Genomic DNA, 20,317 nt, shown 5'->3' with positions numbered 1-20,317 from the left:
TTTTCTATTTCTGCATTATTTAGAATCTTGAAGGCCTATCACATAGAAGGAAGAATTATAACCTTCCTGTCATAACAAAAATGCAATCACAGCAGCAAAACCTCCCTCCCAACTGAGAAGTATCTCTTCTCTCAATGCAAAACACAAAGTGCTGCCCTGCAACATATTCAGCAAGTCTTCACCATTTTAACAGAATTTTTCAACTCAAAAATGCTGCCAGCTGAAATCATCTGGCTGAAAAACCCCCCAAAGCAACAGGTAGAAAGAAGACAAACAACAAACTACAAGCCTTGAAATGAACTCTCATCGTGAGAGTGAACAGTAGAAGAGTCGTGTTCCAAAAAGTGACAGAAGTAGTAAAACAGTGGCACAGCCAGGGAAACCAACCAAGGCTTTTTTTCCATTTGACAAGGACTGTAAAACACGTGGTTGCTATGGCACTGTCTTTTAGTGTGGTGTGAAGGTACAAACAAATCTACTTTTAGTAGTCATCACCAGACACAGCTTTTAGATCCAGTACAGACCTGCAGACAACATGGTCATCAACAGAAAACATTCATGGACATGGGAAGAGCAGGGCCCAGGTATTGGGAATTAAACCACAGGATTACTCTAACAGCACCTTTGTTATAACACAGACACACACACACACACACATCTGCTGTCCCTCTGAATTCCATTTGAATACAGTAGTGAAACTCACACACTGAATAAATAGATAAATGTTCATTTGTAAAAGGCTGTTGCCCTTGTTTGGTTTGACTGGTCCAAAGAGGGAACGTTGTAAAGATAGTACCAATGACACTGAACCTATCCGGAAACTGGAAATCCATTCACTTATGGGGTCGGAGAGCATAATTTTCCATGTGGAAACCTCAGAATGTTTAGTCATCTTCAGGCCTTCGACGTGCAGTTATCTGAAGTCATAGCAACAATATACTGAACAAGTCTGCTTGAAAATCCTTTTGTCTTCTAAAAATACATCTTAAAAAATATTCAAACGATTCTTATTTGGCTTCATATAATGTTACATTAAACATAACTGCAACTTATTGATTGAACACAGCGGGTCACGTCACCAAATGAAGGAAGCAGCTGAGGGGCAATTTGATACATGTCAAAGTGGTCAGGTAATTCACACCACTAAATGGCAGAATCCCTAACATTGTTTCTTAGTCTTTTCCTTTGAGTCTGTGGTTATCGAGCTTATCGATCTGTGGAGACGCTGTGTGGGGATCCTGTGCCCAGCTGGTAAAACGTAGCTGACATGCTGCTCAGATGAAGAAGTCGTTTCATACCAGATGGAAAAATTAAGATGCTCTGTAATGTTTTAGCTCAGGTATCATCTTTCTCTTTTTTCATGGGACTTCGTGGGATGAAGTAAATGTTGCTAAGCAGTGCTGGAGATTGTGTTGACAACGAATAAATACAGCCCTTGATGCAAGTAGCTGCCGTGGGGCCAAGGGGCCCCAGAATCACAAGTCAGAACAGCGACGTCTGTTTAGGTTCCTCTTGACATTATTCTAGCTCTGTTTAATTATGTCATTTTGGTACAATCATCTCTATTTCCTCTTGACCTACAAAATGGAGTCAGATCACCACAACTACTTTCAACGACCCACTTTGATTTTGGGGATAGAATTTGTCTGGCTTTTAAGATAGCTTTTTCTGAAAGTTTTGTTTTCCCATTATGTACATCATAGGTGGAAGTAATTAGGACTCAAATTCTAAATATTTCTACGCTTGATGTCCTTTTACTGTTCATAATTGAAATGGAACAAACGGGCTTTCTTAGGAACCGATGCCTCATTGAGATGTCTATTAAAGAGCTTTAATATCAAAATGTAGTTTTAGTGTTCGACTATCAGTTTATGATTTAACAGAGCTGAGCTGCATAAGGGATCCAGCGGGGCCCCACAGGCCACTAGATGTCCAAAAAGCTGGAATCAAGCTCCAACTTTCCAACTGCACTAAAATGCAGAAATGCGCTTTGAGTGTAGTGGCCGTTTCATTTTGGTTTGTCTGGATTATTTGCAGTAATTCTTATACATTTTTTGTTTTCCACATAAATTAATATGATCGTACACACTCCCTCCGACACACTTTTGTCTTATACCCTTGTTGCCTAAGTATCTGACATGGCAGCTTGCAGTCTGGCTGCAGAGGTTGAGTTTCCAGCTGCGTCTAAAAGGCGGCGCGACTGCTCCACTTACCCGCCTGCCAGCACCACAGACAAAAGGCTCTATGACTGGGTGACTGCGAGGGTGTTGACATATCCATGAGGACACATGTCATTCTCGGACACGCAGTGAGAGAACTGGGCCGGGTTGTTCCCGCCAGACAGCCTCCGAACCCCCCGCAAGGCCACGCACTGCTCCACCAGCTCCAGCAACCTACACACTAAGAAGAAGATGTTTTTGAACATGAACACCGACACGGGCATCTTGTAGACATACACCTGGAAACACCGGACCACGAGCAAGGGCGCGTTGACCACCAAGCCCGCGGAGAAGCGGGCCCACAGCCACCTGCAGCGCAGCTCGGACGCAGTCAGCTCATAGAGCCACATCACCGGCACGGTCAGAGCCACGAAATACACCGAGATGACGGTGTATTTCAGGTAGACAGTGGGAATCTCGTTCCTCAGAAGCATCTCCACCAGTGTGAAACTGTCCAGCAGATCCAAGCAGGTGCTCATGAAGCAGCTCTGGGAGTGGTGGCGCGTCGAGCCGTTTAAATCCACGACGATGGAGTTGATAAGGCAGAAAAGCAGCGGCGCGGACAGCAGCACGATGATTTTAAAACCGGTCACTCCGCACGGGACCTTGACCGCGATCAGGTCTAGGATGGAGGTTTCCAAGATGAGCACTACTTTGGGTGTGCAGGCAATGACATAGATGAGCCAAGCCAGGTACGCGTAGGTGAACTCCCCGAGGTTGCAGCCGAAAATTGAGCTCTTCTGGTGGAAGCCGCAGGCCCTTTCCCTTTTGCTTCGCGCATTCTTCAGGAAGAAAATCCCCCAGCCGGAGATGACCACCAGGTCCGTGGCTATCCATGAGCACCAGTACAGGTCGGTGAAGATGATGAGGTAGAAGTCCAGGACGCCGCCCTGGAACATGAGGAGGAGGAAGCAGAGCGCTTTATACAGGAGGCTCCTTTTGGATTTGTGCGCCAGCAGGGGAGCGGTCTGCATGAACTCCCCAGATGTCATGATGCAGACGGCGGCTGTGGATGAGGAGACCAAGGGCCGAAAGCTGCCGCTCTCCTCAGGGATGATGCTTCCGCTGGTGGTCTGAGTGTCCCGCCTCCCACTCTGCTGCCCGGCTTCAGAAGAGGAGGAAACGGGGGAGTCTTGGCAATAACTCGCTTCGTATTGGAGATCGGCCTTCAGATTGTCGTTTCTAGATTCTGAGATCATTGTATTTGAGCTGTCGCCTGCCTTTCTCCGCTTTTCTTCCTTCCTGGTAATTTTAAAGGTGGAGACAGAGAGCAAAGAAAGGCGCGGACTCTGATGGAATGGACTACAGCTGCTTAATCTGCTTCTATCTGTTTTCATTCTGGTTCTGGGAAATTTTAGATATTGCATCGTTCTTTATCTAAAATAAAAGGCACCGATGTAACAAACAGGCCCAATTGACCGGAAAGAAACATCAGTATAGCCTACAAAAGAAAAAGTTGGCTTAGTCCCATTTTCCCATGGTATGGGGTCAAGTGGGGGACAGAATTTAGGAATTTAAAGTCAAAAGATGGTACTTTTTTTTCCAAGACAGAAGCACCAAACCATTCTTTTTTTTTGTTTTATTTTACCTTGACAGGCTCCTCAACAGCATCTCTTAGATATCAAACCGCATTCAATCATTTCTTTATTCAAGCGTGTATGTTTCCACAGTATATGTTACAATGAGCACAAAATAACGCCGGGAAAATATGGAGATGCTCTGAATTGTTGCTCAGTTTGGAAAAATTAACGGATCTTGAATGAGTTATTTTCAAGAGAAAGTTGAACAATAACCTTTCTCTGATGACTTAATACAGGTCTTGAACTTTTATGGTATAAAGCCAGTTTCAATAGACTAAACTCAAAGCACTGTGGCACTGAGAGATGAATATATATATATATATATATACATGAATGTATCATAAATGTAATGAGGCACAGGCATCTTCTCAACTTGAAATGCTTTTAATTCAAACAGTCAAGACAAAAAGATGTGGACTCCACACAGTCGACAGATTGATAATAAACTTTAATTTCAAGTTAGAATGGATGGCTGTGGAACAAAAAAAGAACAAAAACATTTCAGTGTAAACATTCCAATAGAGTTCAAGAGGTCTGCACCAGCTGGGTTAGCATCTCAGCCGTAAAGCTTCATATGTATTGTTAAGGGAAGCAAAGGGAACAGTAAATGTATACTGCACTCTGCCGTTTAAGGACATGAAATGATCTCAGATCCACGATTCTCTGAAATAAAGAGTGCACAAGCCTTTCTAATCTCTAGGGTGGACTTGCCTTTTGGTACCAAGGGTGTCCTGAGATTCAGGGTAGTGGAAAGAAGATGATTTTAAGTCAAGTCTATCGTCCTTTTGTCCATTTGACCGAAGTTTGCTGATGTATGGAGCCAGTTTCATTTGAATGCCAAACTATGTGCAGTCGTCTGGAAGCCAGAACTAACCTTTCACCTTACTTGCAAATTACACCCAAGCTTTAGTCAAAGGCTGCGTGCTTTCAAGACCCCATTCAGTAGATACAGGTGTATTAGATCACCACAAGACAGACACTTCAGTTACTGAGCAGCTCATAACATTTCCCCACTGATGGCTTAAAAATGATATAGGAGCAGTCTGACAGTGCAGACTTGTGCCAGGGTTCAATTGGGGAGGGGAAAAAAAAATTTCTTGAGTAACAGATGCACCAAAAAGACCACATAAGCTCCCTGGCAGAAGTAATAAAGGCAAATGTATCCTGGCCAGGAGCGTAACCGCAGTCGCAAGAATTTCAGTTAAAAACTGACCCGTGTTGATCTTCCTTTTTAAACCTGGGAGGATTTTAGCAGGGGAAAAGATTTGGCCGTCCACGCACACACACACGTAATGCAACAATGATCCACAAGACTGGGAAGTGTTTCTTTCCTCTGCCTTTGTGGCAATTCTTTTCCTTTGTCCCTCACACATTTAAACAAATCCACATGTATTTTTGTACATATTGAGCAGCAAGAAGATTCTCATGCAGCTCTTTCCAAAAATTTACAAAAAAAGGTCACAAAACAACAGGATTCTCAGAATCCCATTTTAGCTTCGTTTTACTGTAACCACTCAATCAACTGAATGTCAAAGAAATTTGACGGCCATTTTCCCGCCTCTTTTAACAGCTAAAAAGACTGAAAACCATCCGGAGAGTTTGGATTTCAAATATTCTTCCAGCAGTGAATTCTTATGAGCTGCTCAGTGAGGGAAGCTTTAGAAGAAGAGAGAGAAAAAAAAAAAAAAAAAAAAGATGGCTCTCATGAATTAGAGCTGCTTTAGTTGAATTGTTTTGGCTTTCATAAACAGTTTACCATTTGTCATGATAACCAAATTAAAGGCCTTTTTAACCCTGAAAAACGATGAATGCACAGGAAAATAATTAAAGCAGCAAATACTTTTCAGCACAACAAGAAAAATGATTATGGAAAATTTATTAAACATCAGCACAATATATTGGCTATCAGCAGCTTATACAAACAGAAAAGAAGTTCCGGCCTTCCAAAACCGTATGTAAAATCTTACATGCCCATCTCAATTACAGTAAATGGTGCTGAGTAAGTTCAAGTGCAGAGATTCAGAAGTATGTACAAACATCTGGCTAGATAATAAACAGGTCAAACCCACACCCACAATAAACTTGACGATGTTTATTAGCAATATCTGAACAAAGTTATTTTTGTTAAATCTTATATCGAGTTCATTTTTATCATTTTTCCTTTTAACAGAAACTGCACAGGAAAGACTCACAAGGATAGATGTCTATAAAATGTTTAGCACGAGCGCACTGAGTTGTTGGAGTTTAGTTTTTTTTAAGCTTTTATAAGTTCATTTATTAATGGCCTGCTTAAAGGCACTGCCACAATACAAGGGGGGAAGCTACTGTCCATCACTCACACAAGACAGTCCATTCTAGTGTCTAGTATATATGGGGGTTGGGTTGTGGGGAGCGGGGTTAGAGGGTGGGGCTGCTATAGGTAAATCTCATAGAAATCGTCAAGCTCCTCGTGAAACAAGTCCCATTCATCCTCTGAATCTGTCACCTCGTCATCGGTTCCCGCGGCGAGCAGCATTAGAAGCATCTCGCTCAGCTCAAAAGTCACCATCTCCTCGTCATCGTTGTCAAACGAGTCGGTGCTTTCCCGCTCGTCGAAGATGTCCCACAGCGGTGTTCGCCGCGAGTTCTAGGAACGGAAGATGGTGTACAGCGATTCAATGGTTTATACTTTTTGTCAGTAACTTCTATACTTACACTGCCGCTACTGCACTGCTCAAATCGCAATTTGTCATTTCTGGGCAAAGGAGTTTTAATAGCAGTTAAACTGTTGCTTAACACCTTTTTTTCTGAACTGCACTTCCTTCCACCAGACGGTGCTAATGTGCGGCGGTGCTGTGGATGTTGTGACCGACAGGGCCACGGCTGTTTTTCATGGTGCACCCCTTTTTACAGAAAAGCATTTGAATTTGTAACATGAACAAGTTCTGACGTTTCTGTCAATACTGTATCAATATGCATCACTGTGTTCACAGGAGAGATGTGACTGATTAAGCAGGAGGATTGAAGAAACAGGGGAGAAGTGTTACCCGGTTCCTGCTGTTGGATCCAGTGTGTCTTCGCTGTGGTTGAGCTTCTTCCAGGCGTCCATCAGGGAAGGCGTGTTTGTAGAAGCAGTTTGAGCCAAAAGGGCAAGTTCCACGGCCCTCATCGAAGTATCGACATGGTTTATTCCTGGAGCAAAACCGAATCGAGAAACTGATTCATACCAGGGTGATGGATGTTTTCTCAGAGGAACTTTTCATTATCGAAATAAAGAAGACGTTTTTTTGTTTTTTTTTAAAGTGCGCTTTTTTTTTGTTTTTTTTTCTCCATTTGCATCATTGTAAATACTGATTGGTTTAGGTGAGGGATGCCGTCTGGAAATAATGTGACAAAGCATCAAGCAGAAACAGTGGTCACTGTTAACTGGTTAATAATTCTGTCATAAACTCGTCTCATGCCAATTCTTCACCCGTCTTGGTGTAAGTGACCCTTTTTTCTTCACATGCAGATGTTTGTATTCTTCCAGATGCATGATAGAAATGTAATCTATTATTTGGACAATGATCTGCTGTATTTAAATGGTAAATGGACTGTACTTTTCTAGTCTAACTGACCACTCAAAGCGCTTCCAACACTACATGCCACATTCACACACACTTATACAGCACGTCTTAAGTCTATAACTACGTGCTTCCTAACATTCACTCCGATTGATGGGCGACTGCTCTTCCTCCTGAGCTACAGCCGCCCATTTACACTAAATTGGACATAGCTAGCTAACAAGGCAAAGTTCATTTAGTGCTGCGTCTTAATGATTTGGAGATTCATACTCTCACACTCGGCTCCTCAGTAACGTTTAGGTAAGTTAATGGTTGTACAGCACGAGTGAAAACAACTGAAGTCTAGAAAACACTCATTACCCCATGCCATCCTTGTATTTCTGGATGAGTTTCTGTTTGTCGTCTTTATCCTCCACCCAGTACTCGCTTGGGATGACAAAGTTGGATGTGATTCGACACTCTGGACAAGACCTGCAAAAAAAAAAAAAAGAAAAGAGAAATATAGTGTTGAAATATGGTAATGGGAAAAATATTCAAAATATTCTGGACAGCAATCATTTATCTAATTTCTGAACATCTTTTTGATTTTGGAACCAATTTCAAAAGGTTGCAATTTTGTGCATCTTCAGCAAAGATTCATAGCTGCTGAAAATGTGTCTCACACGGACATCATTGGCTTTGTTGCTGTACGGACTAAAAAACAGGACAAACCACTTCCACGATACTTACTTGATAATTTTGCTCTCAAACTGCTTGGCACTCCTCCACTTGCGAATGCACTTGAGACAGTAACAGTGGCTACAGTTGGAGAGGATGCCGAAACGCCGCTCGCTCGGGTTGGACTTCTCAAACACCACCTCCATGCAGACACCGCACATCATGTCCTTGCTGCGTTGGATGGCGAATGAAATCTCCATGTCTTTTTCATGGGCTTCAATGCATGCCTACGTGAGGGAACAGTTCAACCACAGCAACATGAGCGTTTCATCACGGAACTACTTCTTCTGCGATCCTCAGATAATGTACAAGTGCCCTGCAAAAGTATTCCTGTCCTTTGTCAGATTTTAATACATTACAACCTCTAATCTAAAGAGAGAAATTAGGTCCACATGAGTGGAGTCCTAGTGTCGTGACTACAGTAAGTATGACACTAGGACACAGAGCGTTCCTGAGCCCATGCAGCTACTTCCATGGCAGAATAATACATTTTTCTTTGCACCTTTCCATTGAAGAACATCATTCTGAAACGGTTCGATTTTTATTTTTTATAATTTTATTTCTATTTTATACACACTGCTGAACATCGACCCATCTTTCCTTCTGAGAGACTCCGTTTCTCCAATATGCCAATTGTGCTTTATTTTTGTCTCCCTTTAAACATATTATATGTTTTCTGTGTTCTAATGTTTATCAAATATTAATAATAATATATGACACCAACAATTCCAAGGAAAAGGAGTCCAGATGCCCTTATTCAAGCTCTTAAGATTACCGTGTCTAAATATGAGAAAATTATAGTAAATAAACAACCACCAGCCCTTCTTCCCACGCCAGATAGGAAGTCCCCCAAAAGCCAGATAAATTAATCAAATAAAAACTAGACATTTCTAAATATGAAAGCTTTCTCCATGAAAACACTACTCAATATTCTTAATGAGTCAGTGAATGTTTCAGATTTATTTTATTCTATTGAGCCACCAAAAGTATTCAACTGTTAAATGTTACCTTGATGTGCTCTGAGCGCTGAGTGGTGTCAGTAGGGTGGAGGACCTGGAGGCCACACATGTCACACACATCACCATGGAGATAGGCACAGTTGATTCCATAGCGACACTCTCCAACAGCAGCGTATGGACAGAGCTGCTTCCTCAAGTCTTTGTTGTTCTGGGCTGCATCACTGTCAGGCTCCTCAATGAGAGGGACAGAGCTCTCCCCCTTCACTGGCTCAGCTACACAAAGAAAGAAAAAAAAACATGTTTAGTGTTAAAAATCCAATGTTTCATTCCTTTAAAACGCAGCCCTGTCAGATAACAACATGACAAGAGCACCACTAAGCTCTGAAAGCCCCCCACCCCAAAGGCTTGCATGGCTCAACAAAAGTTTGTTGCAGTAAAAGCTACACTTGGTTGAGCGCCGCATCAAGTAAACGCGCAGTAAACACAAATGACATCTAGCCAGGCAATGGAAGCAAAGACGAATGAAGAGCTGACGTCCAGGGCTTAGCTGTCACGGCAATAAATTTGTCTTTGTTTAATCTGATCAAGGGAGGAAAGCTGTTTCCTTCTGAAATCAGGTAACTTGCTGCAGTTAAAGAACAACAAACAAAAAGAAGCTACTTGTTGCAGGCAACATAAGGTGTTGAAGTAAGCTTTGAAAGTTCCACTTATTTGATGATGGAGAAAAAAGTACTGCACAAACACAACTGTATAGACTAAGAAGTGCCATATGAATGTGTGTGTAAATGTGGTTTACAATGTGACGGAGCTTTAAGTGATCAACGAGACTTAAAAAGTGCTGTATAAATGGGAAATGGACTGCACTCGTAGAACACTTTTCCCCAGTTTATCTGACCACTCAAAGCGCTTTTAAACTACATGCCACATTCACCCATTCACTCGTACAGCATGTCATAGTCCATGTGGTTTTTACAGGGTACACAGTGCATTGTTCTACACATTCATACACCGATGGAAGCTGGGAGTGCATCACTACGGTGACTTAACTCACAACTTGCTGGAGAGTAATTTACATTCAAAAAGAGAGAAATTCGTGTCAAGATAGATATCCCAGAGAACTGAGAGGAAATCAAGAATTTCAGTCCAACTAGTATCCCTGATCAAATGTTGGTATTCAAAAATTGCTATATTTGGCCATAACACAATGTTAAATCAGTGACATATTTTTTCAGAATTCACAGGAACTCAACGAGAAAGTCTTAAAGAAAGATCAGAACGGTTCCGTTTTACGGGTCCCTAAATCGAGTAGGTGTTTTTTTTTAGTCATATCTGACTCTACACTGCCTCTAGCAGTCACCTGCCAGTGGAGATTAAACTGTCACCAAATGTAGACATTTTAAAATCCAGGTTAAAATTTTATTTATTTTTTATTTAAATTTTTTATTTTTTCATGCATGAAAACTGCACGGTATCTTTTTAATTTATCTCGACTGTTGCTTGTTTTTAGTAATAATTTGAATTTCATTTGAATTATTTTATTTCTTTCTTTTACAATTTTGTATAAATAAAAGAATAACCCGAGGTTTGTCTTCTAAATTGGATAGGACGTATGATATCGTTTTGTAATTATACCGCAAAACGGCGATGTTTTGTAATTATTACGCAAACAGCGATGTCTGCAAATATTTCGAAAAGGCGATGAATTAAGTGTTTATCTCTGTATAAGGACACAGGGCCAAATTTGTTATTTCAATGCTTCTTCCACTCCCCGCTGCAATGGTTTTATTTTATGTAAAGCACTTTGAATTGTTTTGTACATGAAATGTGCTACACAAATAAATTTGACTTGACTTGACTTGCATATACCATACCCATAGCATTTCTAAGAATGTGTTCCAAACCACTGCTTCAAACAGATGGCATAGCCATAAGACAAGCAAACACCTTTTTAAAAAGCTTTATCTTTGGTCTTTGACTACAAGCAGCCAGCAGATTCCTAGCTGAGGATCTCAGGTTGTGCAATGGTTGGTAGGGTGACAGTAACTCACATTCATAATCTGTAGCCACATCTTGAAGGTCTTCGAAAGTAATACGTCTTAATATCAGTCCTAAAATGATAGTGCAGCCAGTAAAGGGATACGCGTGTCATTAAAACTCAGTATTGATCTGATTTTTAGACATTTTTCTTAGTTGGCAAAAGAGTGGCTGGGACACTTTGTTAATGTTTCTCAAAAGTGGGCTGAGTACCAAGAAGTGCACTCAAGTTACTGCCATCGTTAACATTAGCTATATGGAACCGAGGGCAGACTGGACACAATGATGCAAATTTTCTGAACCAATTATAAGGATCTTAATATTTGTTAATATCTGCTAGAAAATCTGTGACCCTGAAGACGTCAAAATATCAGTAGATCTTATGAGAAGATACAGCTGCAAGAAAACAACTGCATCAGCACAACTGATAACATGGAATTATTATTGAAGAAGCTAAATATTATGTAAAATCCTATCCAGTGAGTTGCCCTCTAATCTTGGGTAATGGTATGCCCATATGTTGTATCAAGTCCCAATGGGGCAAGATTAATTAGTAATGCTGTCATTAATTGTTCAATAACTTGAAAAGTAAAGTTTGGCACCCAAGACAGTCTTCAACCAGGCGCATAGCAAAAAGTACATCAAAACACGGTCAAACACCTGGTTCGAGTGAGTGTTACTATAAAAAGAAATGTGTTATCAATGCTGGTCACTCACCCCGTCCACAGTATGGCTGTCCTGGAACAAACTCAGCAGCATTAACCCAGTCTTGTGCTCCTGGTCTAGGTGTTAGTCCACAGGGTCCAGGATCTGATGGGCCGGCCAGTAAGATGGAGGGCGGCGGCAGCGTCTGGGAGGTTGGCAGCTCTTCTTTTTTTATGGGTTTACTGTGTTCAAACCTAAACAAGCAAAGCAGACAAGGACTGTTACAGCACAGAAAATCCAAGTATGAGGAACCTTCAATGAGTCCTAAAATCTCTAACTACAGGACAACCTCACAGGGCGTTTGAGACTACAGTTGTAACCCAAATGCACTTATGAGAATTAACTGTGGCTCGTTGTAGTTGGCCATTGGGGTTATTATGGAAGCAGGGAAGTTCACAACCCCCAAACTAAATGTTTGTGCAGGTAATCCAGTGGATGTACTTAGCTGGATGCAATATTTCTTAACACTGACAGAGGTAATTGCTGTTGAGTCAGCCCTCTTTATTAGTCCTACTTGGGAAAAGTCTACTTGTGCCAGTTTACAGAGCAATACCACCAACATAATGAGACCCATTCCACTGCTTTGTCTCAGTTTATCCTCACTACTCATTTAAGCTATTTGCACACACTCCATTACAATAATTTGTAGTACATGCAGACAACGTCATGCCCACATGGAAAGAAAAATGGCTCATCTCCAGTTATCACAGCAAAGCCCACCCACAGATCACCTTCTCTGTTGGTTACAGAGTATCCAGTATGCAGTTACGAAAGCTGACTTCATTTTCAAACCTGAAAACACTTAACTTGTCTGTGCTCTCTTCCAACTACACATTCTCCCACATCTCCCAGAAAAGGATGTGGGGCAGCTTTTCTGATTTACTCATGTCTCACAGCAAATGTCCCTCCTTCGAATATCACACTATTATGGTGACTGCTCTTGTAAAAATATCTGTGGCTGTCATTTACCACCCTGCAGGATGCAAGTTTTCACACCACCTACTCAGAAAGTTGGCAAAGAACTCAATCTCCTCATCCAAAATTGTACCCCACAACCTATTTGTCACAACTCCGACTAATTCTTGGCACATCTTCCGGAATCTTTCCAGTGTGGTTGCCTCTCTTTACAAGCTTTAAACTTGTTTCCTTCACTAGAACATTGATACCAATGCTCTATCGTGAGCTCATGCCTGGATAGCCTGTGTCCTCAGTCCGCCAAACCTGCTAGATTGAACCCACCTCTGATAACCTTTGAAAACAGAGTTGTTGGGAGAAAATGGCACAAATCTTGCAAGCCAGCTGATATAATGTGCTACAAGTCACTCCTGTTCTCTTTCACACCAGTACTGCCAAACTTCACATCAGTACTGCCAGTACTGTTTTTTACTAAGCTAAAACCACCACCACAAACAGATGCTTGAAAACTATCCTCACTTTCAAAACATGACTCAATCATTCTCCATTTGCTCCTGCTACAAACCTCTCTGTTGATAACTTAATAATTCTTTACAGAGGAGGTAATGGCAAACAGCAGTCATTCAATGACAACCACTCTACTTTGGTTAAAGAACAACAACCTATCCAGTCCAGCCCTCTCCCTAAAAGAAGGTCATCCCCCAGCCAAACTTGTAGCAGTCCTACTTCATGCCCTTCACCTTCCCTAGTCAGCAGTGCGTCATTTCCATCATTTACCCCTCACACGGAGAGCAAGATATCAAAAGTCATGACATCAACCATCCTGCTACGTCTGTTGGACTTGATTCCCACCGACGTCCTTTAAGCCATCTCCCCTTCCATTGTGCAAGCATTCACACATGCAATAAACACTCCATAGGCCTTGGGCATGTTTACAACTACGTTCAACTTGCATGCTTGTTTGTGCTTGCTTGTGCATGGATTATATAGCATGCATGGATTCACCATGAAACCTTACAATCTGAATGTTCAGATCTTCCCAGATGTTAGATTTGATTGCATTGGTCATCTGCCATGCATTTGTTTTTTTACATGACAACAATAGCAGGCAGATATGTCACTTTCACCACTCTGAAAGGGGCATATGAGAGGCAGGCCAGGCCGATAAGGTAGTTTTAAAGGTGGGCAGACACCACTAACTGCCAGCGTAGTGAAGATGTGGGGTTACTATTATGATTACCCTACTGTTGAAGTAGAAATTTGACTTTGACTCTGCATAGGATCTGCAGCTTAACTTTAGTCAATTCAATTTAGAATTCGCTTTACTTCAATAATTAAGCAAAATGATAGTCCAATCAGTACAGGTCCCAAGCCTCTTATATTCCATGACAGGATACAATAAATGAATGAATTAATTATTGAATGAATTAATTATTCTGGTTATAGATTTAGTGACAACTTTTAGAAATAGGTTGGGGAGGAGAATAATCAATTTCAGATGGCACCAGCTTTGACTGAAAAACAACTCTTTCCATCTGACACTTCATGGAACATTCTGTCATCCAACAAAAATGACAAGAATTCTTTTGCAACCTTCCAATTGAGCCTCTAAGAAAGAATATGCTGAAATCTGGCCTAGAAAATTTAAATAAATATGGCTACAATTGTAAAACTGTATGAATAACTTTACATCATCTGAAAAAAACAAAAAAAAACAAAACAGAAAAGCATCAAGCAGTTACTGTTCTCAGCTACCACATACACTCAGTCACACTCCCCGGGTGTCAGTTGCAGTTTATAGACCTTTTATTTTATGACTTTAAAACCAAGACTGATGCACCTTTATTGCATATCCGTCTCCTGGGAAAGTACAGGGGCAGCACTGAGGGTTGAAGTTGGTCCAGTGCTCATACACCTCTGAGCTGGCCAGGGAAGTAGTATAAGAGGCTAAATGGGCTGTTTCCATTTTGTGTAACACACAATTCTAACCACTGTTATCTAACTGTGAGACACCGACTCGCTGTGTGTAAGCAACTCTGCCTGGCATGTGTGATCTATCAAAGAGGAATAGAGATGGGCTAATGAGGATACTTTTTAAGCCGCAACCAATATGACACAAGCGCTAAAAATATAGCTATAGCATAAACTATAGGAAACCCAGAGAGAATCTACTTTATGGTGTGGCCAGAACTTGCATTTCTTTGCTCACACTCAACCATACACCATGTGAACCACGTACCACTTATACAGTCAGCTATGCCACATTACTGGCAATTCTAATAAAGTTTGTTCACACAAGACAAGTGTAACTTCAATGCAGTTCAAAGGCTGAGACTGAGCTACAACTTTAATGTAATTTCAACTTAATTCTAACTTGAACTTACCGTAACCCAATAAGACCTGAGGCACCCTCTAAACATGGACACAGTTAGACCCAGATGGCAAATCAGAACATAACAGCACAGTTCTGTTACAAAGACGCATACCACTGGAGGAGCCCAGTACAGAGTTTTATGGGTCACAGCGCCATTAACCTAAAGGAAACCTTGATGAATAAGTCTTTAGGGCCTTATTAAGTTGTAATTACCCTAACCTACCAAAATACTACTGTATTTATATTCTTTTTAAAAGTGGCCAAACTTAATCAAATATCTTACAGTTTCCATATTGTTAAAAGTTTGTGTGGTTGGCAGTACAGTTATCAATCCAGTGTCATAATTGGTTTAATTGGTAAACACATTTCGCCTGACCCATTTGATACATTTATAAGCCAGAGTTAACAGCAATTAGTACACAGGTGTTGGCTAAATGTTGTGGTATTTATGTAGTCCTACACCGTTTCTAAATGCTGCCAGACGACAAGTGAACTCAACATGAAAATTAGCAGCACTCACAACCCGCTGTGGGTTGTTCATTTGAGATGAGCGTCCACAAGAGTAGGTCTATCAAACCTTGATACCAATTATAAATTGGTATTTAATTCGGTCACTAACTGAAAATGGAATATTGTCCTCTCTTCTCCAGTGGGGTTTGGAAGTCCAAAGCCAAGTTCCATTTAAAGTTTTGGTAATCATTACACTCAGAGGGGGAGGAGAGCTTTACTGTTGCAATCCATTATAGATTTCAGTGAGGTGAATTACAATATTCATCCTCTAAATTAGACAAGTCTATTATCAAGGACAGTTACTAACTTGAAATGAAGGTCGGGAAATGATTTTTCGCAATTTTGTTGAAATATTTTGATTCATTATTAAGGGCAATATTACCCACTCCTATCTTATAAGGACACCAGAAACCTTACCACATTAATGGGTAGATCTGAAAGGGGTGCAAGTGAGGAGGGGGTTGAAGCTATGCATGCAGAGAGAGGAAGGTGCTGCAGCTCAGTAAACACAGTGAACCCAGCAGCAGCGCTCGAAGAGACAGGAGGCAGCTCTGACAAAGAGAGCAAGAGAGCAGCATGAAAAAAAGAAAAAAAAAAGAAATGTTATGCAATTGCAGTGCAGGCTGCAGTGCACTCTGTCTGGCTCTAGGTGCTGCAGGAGAAAGAGATGGAGAGAGAGGCAGACACAGCGTGAGAGAGCGAGACAGAACCCATCACAATAGAAAGAGCCCTGGCAATTCAACTATCAGAAACCCCCACAGAGAGAGCTTTTGTCAGGTCTCTTAATACAGGGCTCACAGCCCCACCGTGTCACAGAAATAATGAAAACACCCTCTTTACAGCAGCTCCCCAATGAAGATTAAGGAATGTGACTTCTCAACACAACTAAGAGAGTACCATATACCCAAATAAAGGCTTCCTGAAAACAACAAGCTTACTACAACAAGAAAAATGATGAAAAATGTGAGTAACACACGCATCACAGCTGCTGTTAAGTTAGGCCTCAAGAGTGCATTGGTAGCTATTAGGATGCTCCAGAAACCAGACATGGAGCAGACAGTCCGTATAAGGTGGCTGCTATTGTCTGGGTCAATCAAGCTTGATGACAGGCTAGGAATCTAATCCGCCTCTTCAAAATACCGTATCGCTGTATAACTGAATCCATTTACCACATACAATTGACGCTATTCAAAGCATAGTGTTTCAGAATTTGTGCACAGAAGCTACGAATTGTTAATATCGAAGGGTAGAAAATTCTACGCATAGAAAATTAAATTGTTTGACTGCCCGTTTTGTTTAACTACAGGATAAAATGTGTTTTAGTCTTTTCCTTGTGATTTCCCAGCTAAGACAATAAGTCAGTCCAAATATTGTAATGTTAATGCGCCATTGGGAGAGACAACTCTTTAAAATGATTTAAGACAAAGTGAATGATAAATATTCATTTCACTTCAAGTTTGAAGTCTTTACAACTAAATCATCTAAAAAAAAAATAAGAAAATAAGAAAAAAAACTAACACTAAACAAATTAAACTCAAAAGTGGCTCATGGAAGTAATGTGGATCTGAAATCATGAGATGGACAAATCAATTTAAAACCAAATACAGTCTGGTTAGCTTCTAAAATGTGAGGATTTGTTAGAATTCTAAGCCTTAACCCCTATTAGCGCTTTGGACTAATATTGGAACCAAAACCATAGCTCCAGGAAACTGTTACGGGCATTACTCACATTTTTAAATCAGCCATTTCTTGAACAACAAAAATGCATTGACTTTATTACTTGAGATATTATTCTTAAATTTATGCATAATTTGTGGACACAGTGCTGTGAAGACTATTGGACCTCTGTCCATTGTTCCTTCTGAGAGAATCTAATCTGCCTCTTTGAGGTCTTTTTATACCCAAACAATTTCAAGTTGCCAATCAAGATGTTCTTCCTATTTTTAGTAACACTTATTTTTCAAGCCTTTCTCAAGATCTATAGCTATATAGAGCCAAACTAGGTCCAAACTGAGTGCTAAGACAGCCATTTTTCAACCCATACAGACAGAGATGCAGTCCTTCGAAAGGTTAATATAGGCTACGAAGACGGCGGTATGTGTTGATTGAATGCTATTTGGTTGAAAGTTAGCTCAAGCAGACTACAGTCAAACGAGTTCAACAGCAACCAATTTCCCAACATAAAGGATGAAGCACCAAAAATAAATAAATAAATCAAAGGAGCAGGGTTGAAAAACAATGACAACAGCTACACTGGACACATTCTTACTATGCAACACTTCCTTTCACTCCATTAGAAAGTCTTTCTCACAGCAGTGTAAAGCTGAAGGAACAACAACAGTGGTGACACAACAAAGAGCAGCTCAGACTAATCTCCACATTTCTTTTGCCGAAGTGGACGCAAAAACGTAAGGCACCACAGCAGAGAGCATACAGAGATCTATGCTATGCCCTTGGTGCTGGCAGACAAGTGAAACATACTGTAGAACTAAACAACATTTAAAATACATAATAGAACAATTTCTCCTTATAGAAAAAAGCTTTTGAGTGACACAGACTCCTTGACTCTACATGGAGCTGCCACAGTGACAGACCAGCAACATGTTGGCATTAGGAAGCATCAGTTTCAGGTGTCAGATCCACTTGAGGAGCAGGCTGCAGTCTATCTAAGATACCCTGCCAGCAAAGTGGCTGCGTGGTTACTGGGTGAGAGCACAGCCACTTTTAGACAAGAAGTAACAATGAAACTGAACACTTTTTTTATCCTGAGGAAGAGGAGCTCAAAATACCAACAGAGTACAAACTCTCATCATCATTATTATCATTATCACTTTTGCACATCTAACTCAGCCAATCAAATATGCATTTACATTCCAATTTCGGCCCAGTTCTTTACCTGCAACGGTCCCCAAACACACAGTTTCCGTTCTGAAAGAATTTGCATATCATGGCTGCAGGTTGGCTGGTGCTCAGATCATGGGAGTATCGACAGTTGTCTCCTTCTTTGCAAAGACCATGCATGAAATATCTGAAAACACAAGACACAGTCAAAACTGTTCAGAGGCATACTGCAACTCGATAAGAAATACAAAGTGCCCGTTTTCAGTTCTGCACGTCAAACGCAACTCTGTCAGTTAAAAACAGTTGAACAACCACCTCGACGTGAGAAAGCTATCTCTGTGACAATGCCACTGGAAATGATAACGCCGTCAAACTTCTCTTTGAAAGGACACGACAGAGAATTCGACCTCCAATGCCTGTCAGCATAGTCCGGATGTAAAAGTTAAATGTAGCAAACCCAAAACGAAATTTAGACGTGGGCAACTGGCAAAACCCGTTGTTGTTTTATGTTGACTGGATGGTTGATTTAAAAGTGAAAGATCACAAAGAATATACTATATACAACCACTAGTTAGCCTTGGTGCTATTATCAGGTTTTAGTATTATGACAGCTTTTGTGTGTAATGTAGCGTTTTTTCAATGTTCATCGTTAATGTCAGCCGGCTTTACTAGTAGACAACGAAGCTAGAATGTGGCCATTGCCGTACTACGCCAGTCTGCTCTGTGACCAGTTAACATAACAACAGAGGAATCCAGTGACGTTACACCTAGCTACCCAACAGCTGAGAAAGCCTTAAAAGACATTGCTGTCAGTTACTCACCGGCCACTGTAAAGGCAACATTCTGGTATCTAACAGTAGTTTGCTCATTTTCAACATGTAAACACTCGATTATCTTGTCTTACCTGCAGGTTACGTGCTTGGTCCAACCTCCTGTTACTGATGTAGCTGCCGTAGACGGTGCTGCTGCCTCCGCCATTTCTGTTTATGTTGAGAAGCCTCAGCCGGATGTTCCGGACAGCTCCGCCACGGCTCGTCTTTTTTCGTACATAAGAGGTCGAAGACGAAGCTTGCCGAAAAACCGTCGTGTACGGTTTCCAGCGCGGCTCTATTCACTATCAGCAATTGATATTATGCAAATTGGCTTCTGAAATGTGTGTTGTTTCAGGATCATCGCGCCATACCGTTAGTAATGTGTTATAGAAAGAAAAAAAACAACTCTCTAACTCGGGGAAAAAGAAGAAAGAAAGAAAAGCTTTTCATGTCAATTCTACGTTTACTCTTTAATATTAGAAAGTGTTGTACTTTTTACTTTACTACATTAAACTCATTATAATTTTTGTGCACATAAAATGTATAAAACAGATATCAGAGGAACCTGATGATAATCATTGAGAGCACTTGTGAGGTAGTTCCACACTCTCCTGCTTATTTATGCACCAAACAACTGACTCATTGAGAAATATAGATCAGGTGACGCAATGCTAAAAACAGATGTTTCAGTTGGCTACAGGATGGTTTAAATTGATTACACAGAAACAAAGGACGATATTAGTATTAGTCCTAACTGCAGTGTAGTATTTAGTTATTAATTATTAATACGTGGTTCTATGAAGAATCAGAAGAAGAAGAAGAAGTTGGGAAGCTTCTGAAAGTGCAACCTTTACATTTAAATTTGATCTAGGATGAAAATGGCAGTGTCATCATTGCAATATTTCTGTGGAATGGTGTGGATGGTGCAATGGTGTGGAGCATCTACATGTCAAAATAAGTAATAAAATAGTATCACAATAGTCATATTCATCAAATACTGGCAATCTGTCCAAAGTGTACCCTGACAGAAATGCATTTGTCAGTGTCAGGAAAGGAAGAGCCAGGATTGGATTAAAGGGGGTAGATATTGAAACTGTCTCTGCCCAGAG

General features: G+C 40.9%; 3 protein-coding genes across 3 annotated transcripts in view; 1 reads left to right on the top strand and 2 right to left on the bottom strand.

The window, feature by feature from the left end:
• Positions 1-20,317, top strand: part of mrps33 (mitochondrial ribosomal protein S33) — a 216,316-nt gene that overhangs the window by 29,844 nt on the left and 166,155 nt on the right. The gene's annotated exons all lie outside the window — the stretch shown is intronic.
• tmem121b (transmembrane protein 121B) lies at positions 237-3,463 on the bottom strand. The gene has a single exon (XM_072377160.1). The coding sequence runs from the start codon at positions 3,416-3,418 to the stop codon at positions 2,243-2,245; it is 1,176 nt and encodes a 391-aa protein (XP_072233261.1). The 5' UTR covers positions 3,419-3,463; the 3' UTR covers positions 237-2,242.
• On the bottom strand, positions 4,229-19,408 carry mkrn1 (makorin, ring finger protein, 1). The gene is made up of 8 exons (XM_072377418.1): positions 19,301-19,408; positions 18,452-18,583; positions 11,769-11,950; positions 9,067-9,290; positions 8,071-8,285; positions 7,702-7,812; positions 6,826-6,970; positions 4,229-6,425 (listed from the first exon to the last, which is right to left on the bottom strand). The coding sequence occupies exons 1-8, from the start codon at positions 19,372-19,374 to the stop codon at positions 6,213-6,215; spliced, it is 1,296 nt and encodes a 431-aa protein (XP_072233519.1). The 5' UTR covers positions 19,375-19,408; the 3' UTR covers positions 4,229-6,212.

Source organism: Leuresthes tenuis, unplaced genomic scaffold (genome assembly GCF_036924035.1).
Source record: "Leuresthes tenuis unplaced genomic scaffold, fLeuTen1.0.hap1 SCAF_23, whole genome shotgun sequence".
Classification (NCBI taxonomy): domain Eukaryota; kingdom Metazoa; phylum Chordata; class Actinopteri; order Atheriniformes; family Atherinopsidae; genus Leuresthes; species Leuresthes tenuis.
The sequence above is the reverse complement of the archived record's forward strand: the minus strand, read 5'-3'. Positions and strand labels throughout refer to the sequence as shown.